The following is a 12,149-nucleotide window of genomic DNA, read 5'->3' as shown; positions in this document are numbered from 1 at the left end:
CATTCATGCTTTTGTATTTGGAGATGGTTGTATAACATATTAAAATGACCAAAAACAGGGTGTTGGAGCTTAAGATTTTTCGGGAGGAGTTCTGGGAATTGAATATTGATTTTTTTTCAGAATTTTTAACAAAACCAAGCGTGATTTTAATAAAAATAAGATATAATTTTTATTTATATTCATCTGTATTGACGCCTTGTTTGATACTTCATTTATGCTTTGAATTTTGTTTGTTTCCATCTTATGCCGTCCTAGTTTTATTTTGCTTATACATTTTCTTATGCATATATTCTTATATCCTTATTGGTTATATTGATATTTGTTTTGTATCGAGTATGCTTGTAGTATGTTTTGAGTGTGTGTTGAGTGTTTTTTGTTTCTCTCCCATTCATGCTTTGCATTGGGAGGTGTTTATGTATTCATTGCAAAGAAAAATATTCTAGTGGTAAACTCTGCTTTTGGTCCTAACCAAGAGTGTGTTTAACTTAGTAGCCTTCCTTCCTTTGAAGTCATATATTTGGTGATAAGGAGGTGGCAGTCCCTCTCTTATTGCGTAAATATTTTGTATATATAATGGATTATTACCTTTGCTTACTTATCTACAGGGGGGAGGGTAATGCCCTAGAACAACATTTCCTCCCTCCTTTTGTAAATTAGAATATTAGGAGCTGAAATATTTTTTGACATTTCACCCTTTTTGCCATTTGTATTTTGCCACTCTAAACCTGTATCTTAAATCGCTAAATTAATAACATGCTACTAGCTTATTATATATTATAACTTATTTTTTACAATTAATAAATCACTTACATATTTGGGATCTAATAGGTTTCCTGTTCAAAATATTGCATCCCGCTTTGTTGGGAACCTCCTAGATTCCCATGCTTGGAGACTTTTGTTTGCCTTCAAGCAGGGTAAATAATCGCTTACTGGACAGTATTCCTTTAATTTTTTAATGTTTAATCGATCTCGTATAGCAACCCTATGAAAAGGAGTGGGCAAAGATTTATACGTCCTTCGGCGCATCAATTTTCATCTCCAACACCTTTAACACCAAAATGTCAATTTCCATCTCCAAAACCTTTAACGCCAACACCAACACGTTTTATGGCTCAATTTTCATCTAAACACCTTTAACACCAACACGTCAACTTTCATCTCCAGCACCTTTTAGACCAACTTTTCAATTTTCATCTCCAACACCTTTAACAACAACACACCAATTTTCATCTTCAACACCTTTAACAACAACACATCAATTTTCATTTCCAACACCTTTAACACCAATTCGTCAATTTTCATATCCAATACCTTTAACCCCAACACGTTTAATAATGGCTCAATTTTCATCTCCAACACTTTTAACAAATTAAAACTCTTTTTGGTTTTCCAATAATTGAAGAACGATCTAGCAACTTGTTTTAACTACGGAATAAAAAAACGAACATGGCGAAAATGATTTTGACGCTTAGGAGCCAACTTTGGTGCCCCCACATTTCCTGGTATTAAAGTCACTGAAGGGTAGTTCCTTTGTTCCAAACTAACAATGTGAAATAGTCAAAATTTTAGCTCTGAGAATTCGCAGGAATATTTCTTAAGAGGAAGAACATTATAATAGAAAACATGAAATTAGTTTCATATTTTAACTCTTTTCTATTTATAGATATTTCTGTGTACTCAGAGGCTCCTTTTTGCGTAGATCTTGTTATCCTTTGTCAACCTGAGAGCTATTGTCTCAGGTTGTGTCTTTGACAAAACCACCTGCCGCCTTGCCAACGCCACCATAAAACCAATTAAAGCCGGAGTGTCAATGGGCTTACTCGTGCTTGGAATTTGATTGGGAATATAGGACAAAACCTAGTAAACACTTGGTAGAAGAGACTTGTTCCGCAATAAACATGCTGTCTGCATCGTGGCGCAGGCCAATGAGCTCTTCAGAGGAACTACTCATTTTACTAAAAATGGTTGAAAGAACTAATATATTTTAGGTTTTCTTTTCAAAAGAATAAGGAGTGTTTAAATATACCTAGATGGCTTGTTTTATGTTTAGGAGCATTATTACCTACGTCGTGATCCGGCCTTCCATGGGCCGTCCTAGCCGAGCGGTTAGCACGCTAGACCTGAAATTCTTTGTCTGTGAAGATGGGGGTTCGAGTGCTGGTGTCACTGGTGTCGCTGGTTATTTTGTTTGGAACGGGGTCAACGGCGTGACTCTGTAAGCTCAGCCAAAAGTCGACACAGCTCAAAATGGGTATCTGGAGAAATCTGGGGGAAAAACACTCGGATGATGCGTCGGATGATTTGCCCCCAACCACGCATTGCACTCCCGGCCGAAGGCAGAAAATCAAGAGATCCTTACCTGCGCTACACAAACCATTGTTCAGCAGGTGAAAATATATGTAAATGTGCTTGTTTTATGTACTTTTTAGCTATTGAAGGACAAAAAAGATAGCACACGATCCTTACATCTTATTGAGTTGACTTTGAATTTGCTACTATGGATTTTTGCTGTTGCTGTTTTTTGTAACTTATTGTATTATTTAGTTCATTTTCTTCATTATTCATTTGTTCATTGCATTATTTATTTAATTCATTTTATTTTATATTGACGTGCTAGCTGAAAGCTAACGTAGTTAACAAACTTGTTCTATTCTGTCGTTTTCTATATAAATAAATTCTATGATGAATTATACCTATATACCTCTTTGAAACTTACTCTATTCTAGAATATAACCTATTCTACTGAACTTGAAATTAAAATTTAATTGTCTGCAAGAACCTTGGTTAATATGAAAATTCAAAAAATGGTTTAAATATTGGGTTCTGTGTAGTTCAGGTTCTAAAAATTGGGTCCTTTCTATGTCTCGATTCTTAAAAAATATTTAAATTACGTTCTGTGTTAAAGATAATTCGGTCTTATAACCTTTATTTGTCTTATGAAATGGTCATATTTTCTGTTGAGGTTATTTTAATCAAAATATGCTTCTCTTTTCGTTGAGTTTTCTTTCCTTTTTGTATATCATTATTGGCTCTTTATTATTATTTTTTTAAGGTGATGTTGAGGGCTCCATTGAAGCTATACTAAATATTATAAGTTCATATTATTCAAATGAGTGTGAATTAGACTTGATACATTTTGGCGTTGGGCCAGTCACTGATAACGATGTTAAGCTAGCTGAACCTTATAATGGTGAGTTTTCTTTTTGGTCCCGTTTTGATATCAGGATATTTGGCGCTAAATAGTGCAGTATAGGGTGGAGTATATATATGGTGGGAAATATGGTGTAGTAGATATGGTGCCAAATATAAAAATTAACATTATTTTGACTATTTTAGGACTTTTGCCCTCCCCAGTCTTTGGAAAAATATTTTGAGCTTCTTCCCCACAATTTCCCTAAATGTATGTCGTTGCCCATGACAGGAAAGTTGAAATGGTTCTCTATGTCAAAACCAGGTGATGTTTTGAAACATATAATACATGAAAATCGGTGCAAAATGGTGCACTATATATATGGTGGAAAGTATGGTGCAATATATATATATATGGCACTAAATAGAAAATTTATATTATTTTCACTATTTTCTAGGACCTTTGGAAAAAAATTTGGAATCTTTCCCCACACTTTCCAAAAAAAATGTCCATTGCCGATGACAGGAGGATTGGAATGTTTTTTAACGTAGAAACCTGTTTTCCTTCTCATTAGAAGATATGAAAAATAATGTCTAAAAAAATATAATAAAACATAATTTGATAAAGTACCAAGCAAACGAAAAAAGAGAAAAGACAGTAGATATTTTAGTAAGGACCTTCGCCAAGCTGTCTTCAGTGCTAAAAAAAGATGTTTTTTTTTTTCAAAAAAAAATTCTTGAAATTTAAAACAATTTTTGTCTAAGGATAACAAATATTGTTGGTGAACAATGTTTCCATTTTACAGCCTTTTCGGGAAAAAAAGATGAGCACATCCCTCCCCCTTCTTTCGCTAGACAAATTATCTGCCCATCCTGAATTATTCTTACAGAAGCTTATATTGTTGGTGAGCATAGCTTCTGTTTTAAGTATTGTTTTGATACTCTTAAGAATACAACAATATTGATAAAGTGAAAAAAATTATTAACATTTTTTGAACTAGTAAAATTATGTGCCCCCCCCCCTCCTTTCGCTAGACGAATTATCTAATACCTTCTCCTCCATATTGTTGGACCCGTATGTACACACTGCTGTATAAATTCCGATTTTATTATCTGTTTCTCGATTTTAATATCGATGAAATCGATTTTGATACCGGCTCTGTGATATCAAATTTGTATGAAAAAAAGCAAAGAGTAGGAGGGGGTAATTTTGCACTAGAAAAGTAGAGATCTTGTGGTAAATATAAAACCCTATTCTCTCCTTACATATTGCATCAAACTTTTTAAGGATTTTTTCTTTTAATTGATTATAAATAGTCTGAGAAACGAAAAAAAAGTCTATAATTAGAAGCTTTGCTTTCCCTGCAAATTTGGGCATCCTGTAGTACATTACTATTAAAGTAACATTTTTATGCTAAGTGCTAATTAAATTATTATAAAGTGCTATAAAGTCAGAATTCAGGATTCAACAACTTTACTAAAAATAATTCATGCCGGCTTGACAATCGTTTACAAAAAAAGCACAAATGTGCTTGAAAAACGAAACCAGAACACAATTACTAAATTATACAACTAATCAAATCATTACTGAAATAAACACAAATAAAGATCAATATCAAAGAGATTATGACAATAATTACTGAATGATTAATTAAAAAAAAAACAAGAAAAGGAATATATTAATAACAGAAAAAAGGCTAAAATTACTTAAATTGTCCTCTCTCGTCTTCCAGTCCCACACTCACCAATCACCCGCTAGGAGATGCTTTTTTACCCGGTTTTTAAGTTGCGGCACACATGGCGCTTCCCGAATTGAATCTGGAAAGGTACTCCAGACCACCTTACCCGTGTACCTTGCCACATTGCTAGAACGAACCGTACTTCTTGGCTCACTTACCGGGTCTTCAGCATTTCTCGTAGCATATCTGTGATGAAATGATTAAAAAGAAAAAAGTTATTAAAAATATCAGACGCGAAACCATTCAAATTCTGAAACACAAAAATAACAATTTGAAAATCTCAAATCTGGCCCACATTCAAAATCCCAAGTTTCCTAAAAATCGACACGTAAAATTACTAGCCGAAATCATACATCCATAATTTATATTCGGCTCAATCAAACAATCATACAGTTCGTGGCAACGAACTGTAGTATGGAGTGACCCGGCTCAATAGTAACCAAAACTCTAAAAAGCTACATCAAAAGAATCGCATTTTAATGCTGATTTTAAATATATAAGTTTTATCAACTTTAGTCTTACTCATCAAAAGTTACGAGCCTGAGAAAATTTAACTTATTTAAAAGTCATAGAATCGCATAAATCATAGAATCACGAAAATCACATCATATCATGGAATTTTGCATTTTTTGCCAGAAGGCAGATCACGGATGCGTCTTTATTTTTTTTTTATTTTTTTTTTTCAGGGGTGATCGTATCGACTGAGTGACCCTAGAATGTCGCGAGAGGGCTCATTCTAACGGAAATCAAAAGTTCTAGTTCCCTTTTGAAGTGACAAAAAAATTGGAGGGCACCTAGGCCCCTTCCCACGCTAATTATTTTCCCAAAGTCACCGGATCAAAATTCTGGGATAGCCATTTTATTCTCCATAGTCGAAAAATATAACTATGTTATAACTTATAACTATGTCTTTGGGGACGATTTACTCCCCCACAGTCCCCGTGGGAGGGGCTACAAGTTACAAACTTTGACCAGTGGTTACATATAGTAATGGTTATTGGGAAGTGTACAGCCGTGTTCATAGGGATTTTTTGGCTGGGGAAGAGGGGTTGCGAAGAGGCGGATATGTTGGGGGAGCTTTCCATGGAAGAATTTGTCATGGGGGAAGAAAAGTTACATGAAGGGAGCGCAGGATTTTCTAGCATCATTTAAAAAAACAATGAAAAAATATGAAAAGGTTGTTTCAACTGAAAATAAGGAGTAGTATTAAAACTTAAAATGAACCGAAATTATTACGCATATGAGCGGTTCAAGTCCTCCTAATACCTCGCTCTTTACGCTAAATTATTTTTAGTAATTTCAACTATTTATTCTACGGCCTTTGTGATTCAGGGGTCATTCTTAAGGCATTACGTCAAAATTTAAGCTCTAGTGTAAAGAGCAAGGTACTGACGAGGGGGTGAACCCCCTCATGTACTTAAGAAAAACATGCGAAAACAGAAGTTCGTTACGTAAGCTAATCAAGGTTAAAAGTTCTAGTAGCCTTTTTAAGTAATCAAAAAATTGGAGGGCAACTAGGCCTCCTCTCCCGCTACTTTTTTTCTCAAAATCATTCAAACAAAATCATTTGCCTCGTTAATGCTAAGAAAGTTAGTGCCTACAAACTCACTCAACCCTTGCAAAGCTCTGTTTGCTTTGTGGGCCAAATTTTCAAAAGTCTTCGCTGTCACAACAAGTGCTCTGTCTTCGGCGAAAAATTTCACAGACAGACCAGAATTATAGAATCGCATACTGTCGACATACACTAAGCGTGTCTGTGGGGAATTTTGTGAGAATTAGCCCACAATCAGACGAGACATTCCAACTCCAAAACTACCCCTTAACCTATTTAGAATGTTCCAACGGCGTTTCGTTAGGGCAACAGACGCAAAAAATGCCCGACTTAACAAGTTTAGTTTTGCTCTTGTCAACTTTGCTTACCATTTCACTGTTTCTTAGTTTCACAATCACTGGTGCAACATCTCTTTGCCCTTGTAGAGTAGAATTATTTAAACGGTTGTGGTAAATACTCTGAGCGTCATTTTGCCGAAGCCTGGTGACTCCTATTTTCCGTGTTATGATATTCGTAGTTAACGTTTTCAAATCTTCATCCGGTAACTGTTTCGCACCGCTGGAAACTAGGCTATCTAGGAGCTTTTTTTGTGTTAACTTTTCGCGATTGTCCAAACCTTGAATTTCTGCTTCCAAACTTTTTTAGGACTGTAACATGCTCTGAAACTTGTGTGTCAAGGGACACTGAGGCATAGATTTCATTATGCCTTATTTCTTTATTAGGGATAGGTTCCATTGTGCCTACTTATCGTCTCGCATGACTGCTTTAAGGAATACCCACTTTTCTGTTGTTTATCCCCGCACTTTTCTAAAACTTACTCAGTAATTTTTCCATCATTAATTTTTGCGTTCTTGCAGTCTCATCCTTGCTGGCAACAATTCTTTCCAACAGCTGACGAGCTGAGATGAAAATGATATTCGTAGTTAATGTTTTCAAATCTTCACCCGGTAACTGTTTCACACCGCTGGAAACTAGGCTATCTAGGAGCTTTTCTTGTTCAAAATCGCTGAGATTTGAGACTCGAGATTCGAGCTGAGATTTCCAACAGCTGAGATGACGACCTTGCTGGCTCGTTGATTTTTAGCGCGGCGTATGATTTGCTTTGTTTGTTGAGTTCGGTAGAGTTTTTAGCTTTTTCAAACGCAAGCTTTTCACCTTATTCCGTTTTTGCGACGCTTCCTTTATATTAACTTCATACGATACCAAACTTTTTTCAGTGAGCCTTATTTCCTTTTGATCTATGTAGCAGAAAACAAAAAAGTTTTTTCGGCCTTTGCCATCTTTTAGGATATGCAGGACTCTGACTGGCCATAACGAGAATCCTTGGAAATGAGCTTAGGCTGAATCAAACTATTAAACTGAAGGGCAAATGAATACAAAACGGGGGAAAAATCACTTACGTTTTAGTGACAGGCCCAGGGATGGCATCGGCATTCACCTTCGTGGCGGGTGGCCCGATGGACCGTGGAGACCTGCAAACGTTTATTCAATCGTACTCTGGCATTCACAACGATGGTTATAATATTATCTAATTATTCAAAGCAAATTGTTCACAGCGCTATACAGTATTGCACACAATTGCACTTGTTGCGCAATGAAATAAATACCCAAATAATAATCCTTTGTGAAATGGCCAAACAGTATAAACTGGTTTTGATTTTAATAGGTCGAAGACTGACTAAAAACACAAAAGTACTGTATAAAGAACTATTTAACCATATATGGCTGGTATTTAAATACATAAAGTATTATTAAACTACAACTAGTACTATTAACAACTCAGCAAAACACCAAGCCGCTGAGGTCAGCACAGCTACGGACACTACTCCTCCTCCATCCCAATCTATTCGAAGCCTCCCTCTTTACACCCTCCCAGGAAACTCCTGTTTCCCCTAAGTCTTTCTTTACGACATCTTTCCACCCCAACTGCAGACGTCATGCCTTCCATTCAGCCCTGTGCGGTTGGCCACAAATGATAATATTCGGTAATATGTCATCCTTCGTCCGCTGAACGTGCCCTAACCATCTCAACCTTTCTCTCATTATAGCCCTAGAAAGCAGGATTGAGCCAAACCTTCCGTAGAGCCTATTGTTTGAAATACGGTCTGTCAGTCGGGTAACCAAAACGGTCTGTATGCAATTTCTCTGGGAAACATCTAGTAAATCTTCCTCCTTTTTTTCGAGAGTCCATGATTGAGAACTATGTTTGACCACTCTCATCACTGTAATTTCCAATATTCTAATCTTGATTTGCAGACTTATTTTCCTGTTCTTCCAAACTGTTTTTAACTGTAAAAAACTACCCCAAGCCTTGGCTATTCTACTTTTAACTTCTTCACTGCTCCCACCGCCTTTACTAATAATACTGCAAAGGTAAGTGAAGCTGCCCACTTGATCAGCCTTTTTGTTACCCAATGTCACCTTATCATCTTCACGTATTCTAGCCTTAGCGACTAAGTTTTCTTAATATTATTTTTCAAGCCTATTCTAGCACCATGAACTCACTTCTAAAAAGTCACTTATTTTGCTCCCACTTTCATCTAGGATGCTTCAGTCATCAGCATAATCTATGTCCAGGAAACACTTTTCTTCCCCATTTGATTCCGTGGTCTCCCATTGCCTTTCCTGTACGCCTCAGCATATAGACCGTTAAAATGATCCATATAAATGGGGATAGACCATCCCCCCAGGGGATGCCTGCTTAACTCTTGATTTGCCTTATTTCCTACCTTAACCGCAGCAGTGTTATTCCCGCACATACCCCCAATCTCTTTACTGTTTTTGTCTGATATACCCTTCCCCCCCTACATAAGATGCCGTGCATTGATGTGAATGCTAATCAATGATTACAAATAAGAATCTTTCTAATGACCTCTCTACGTCCCTAACTCTCAACAGCTCTTGTAGGCCTATAATTTGTATGTCATTGAAAGCGATCTGTGTTTTGAAATGTAATTTTCATTTATAAGAATATCAACAAAAACAACAAAAAGAATTACAAAATAATCCAGATTACTTAAAAAAAAACTAGATACGCTATTCTCATAGGTTGAGTGAACATACAGTCTTTCGATTTGCCTAACTATTTCACTGTCAATAGATTCAAAGTTCTACTAGGGAAACAGCATCAGAACTTTTAGGTGGATCGGAAACCAACACTGAAGGTCTAATCTTACATAAGACTTCTATAAGGCTGCAGTCGAACTTCATTATCACCTGAATCAAAGTTGCTCATTACCATTAAAACTGTGGACTAAAGATGCTTGATGACTCAGGTACTTCTCAATTATTAACCTAGGAGTGAAAATTTGGTCGACATATCCTCTACCCCTCCTAAAATCCCACTGTGCTTTCCTTAAAACTTAGTCTACAGCATCTCTAAGTCTAAAAGAGTATCATCATCCTAAGTAATTTGCTACATGCACAAACCAGGCTATTAAAGCACTATTTATACTCCAAGTACTGTTAAAATACTATGTAAAGTATCATTTCACCATTTAAATATATAAAGTACTGCCAAAGCTCTATGAAATATCATATAAAGTGCTATTTCACCATATAAAGCTGAATATAAAGTACTATTTAAACATATAAAGCTACATATAAAGTACTATTCAACCATATATATCTAAAAAAAAGCTCTTCAAATTTAAGCAGTAAACGAAAACTTTCTCGTAATTGATTGCCTTTGATTCCTTGGCCATAAGAAGAACAAGGATGTTTTCGCACAAAAACCGTTTAACGAATAACATACTGAGATCTTTGGTATTATTTTATGACGGCACTAAGATCAATAGTGCCAATTTGGGGGAGATGGGGCAGGGGGGTTGGAATTGTCCTTCCCTCGAGGTTTTGAAAAATGTTCCCCTCCCTCCTCTCAAGATTTTGAAATATAATTTTTTCTTGTATCTCAATATGAAAAAAAAAAAAAAAATACGTGTCCGTCTTTCTCTAAACGTTAGTAAATTGCTGCATAAATTTTCGTAAATTGGATATTATTTTTTTTCTCTCTTGCTTGGTTCTCCCTCGAAATTGTTTCATCCTGGAGCACAACATAACATTTCCATTTTAAATAAGTATTTCAATTTTATGTCAGGTTATATCAAATCATTTATGTAGGAGATGTGACCTTTCTTATAATAAACTGCATTGGAACCGGCGCCTCTGAGGACGAAAGAGGATCAAAAGAAACTTAATTTTTTCTCTGTCCATTTTATTAATTCTTTGGCAACTGCAAAATAGTTTTTGTCAATAGTAATTGGTAAGTTTTCTAAAAAAGAATCCAAGAACGCTTGAATAATCATTATCATATGTATGTGGATATAGGGATTTTGTTTTCCTTTTAAGCCTCAAATCTTCTTTTAAAAAGACCATTTCAGAGTTTTTTTTATTATGTGCAATTTTTTAAATTGCAGAACATATTATATTATAATTTATCCACCAGAATGTACACAGATATACGCAAGTTCAGCCCTTAAAGGGTAGGGTGTATTGCTCTAGTGGGAGGTGTTTTGGCAAAGTGTTGTTTCTCTGTGTTCCGTTTTCCTTACAAAATAAAATTTTTAGGTATAATTTATGCCTTCAATGTAACCGTACCAACCAGTGTTAGCTCAACTGCCGCCAGTTCAAATGTACAGATTCGATTGCATAATGTGATATATAAAATGTTTGATGATCTCAAAGAGGAAATAAATTCTAAGATGCCTCCTAAGGATGAAGAACAGATTTTAGGTTAGTAATTATTTTTTTTATATGGAAGTATTCTTTTTGTGTGTTCAGGGAATGGAGCTTTGTCCCTCTTTTTTAAAATAATTTGTAATTTTCTCTGTCTTTCTGGTAAATGAGAATTATATAACTGGTTCTATCAATTTTATTTATTTTTATTTAGTTAACAAATAAATTGAAATAAAAGAAGAATGTGAAATCTCTTTAAATATATGTTCTAAACAGTTTTCTTTAATAGTAAAAACAGTAATAATCTAAACAATTTGAACTGATTTGGGGGAGGGGTGTAAACATATGAACTTACTGCAATATATAGAAAGTGCTTGAAACAATTAGGACCGAAGCAGAACTAAAAAAAGTAAATTGACAAAATTAATTTTTCAACAGCTTCTAGGTCAGCTGTCCCGCCAGAAATACTTAAATCAGAAAAATAAAGTAATATAAATCAGAAATTGTCTTTTTGAGCCATTGAATAAGTAAAAGGACTTTTTTGTGCTATACCAATTGTCTGGAATGTATTAAAATTACGCTCAGAAGCCAACGAAGAATCCAAATGGCTGGCTTCATGCCAGGAAGGTCTACCGTGGAGCAAATATCACAATGTGTAAATTTTACCTTTTCCGTAACTTTTGGTGCTCCTCCAGAAATACCCAAAGGAAAAAAGATAGTTTAGAAAGGTTTACTATGAATACCTATTTATCCAAAAATTTGATATTTGTTTCTACCGAGCATCAAAATATAAATTTAGCTTAAAAAAATAACAGTAAAAATTTGTTTTGACCTGTTTTTAACAATACCACCACTTCAGATGAACATTTTATATAGTAAATTATTACATTAGAGAATTCAGAGAGAGGGGAGCACGAATAATGAATCTTAATTTTCTAAATGTAGTTAGCATTGTAATTAGCAGCATTAAATGGAGTAGGTAAAGTATGTAATTTAATTACATACTTATGTAAGTATTTTTCGGTACACGTTGTCACCCTCCTACTTTCTATAGA

General features: G+C 35.1%; 1 protein-coding gene across 3 annotated transcripts in view; it reads left to right on the top strand.

Annotated features, from left to right (window-relative positions):
* Positions 1–12,149, top strand: part of LOC136030560 (translation initiation factor IF-2, mitochondrial-like) — a 146,195-nt gene that overhangs the window by 123,596 nt on the left and 10,450 nt on the right. For all 3 annotated transcript variants that reach the window (XM_065709618.1, XM_065709619.1, XM_065709620.1), the window contains 2 exons: positions 3,053–3,190; positions 10,987–11,151. In XM_065709618.1, the coding sequence (XP_065565690.1) occupies positions 3,053–3,190; positions 10,987–11,151 (303 nt within the window). The remainder of the gene's footprint in view (positions 1–3,052; positions 3,191–10,986; positions 11,152–12,149) is intronic.

This window comes from Artemia franciscana, chromosome 8, assembly GCF_032884065.1.
Source record: "Artemia franciscana chromosome 8, ASM3288406v1, whole genome shotgun sequence".
In the NCBI taxonomy this organism is placed as follows: Eukaryota; Metazoa; Arthropoda; class Branchiopoda; order Anostraca; family Artemiidae; genus Artemia; species Artemia franciscana.
Note: the sequence above shows the minus strand (reverse complement) of the source record. Positions and strands in the feature narration are given on the sequence as shown.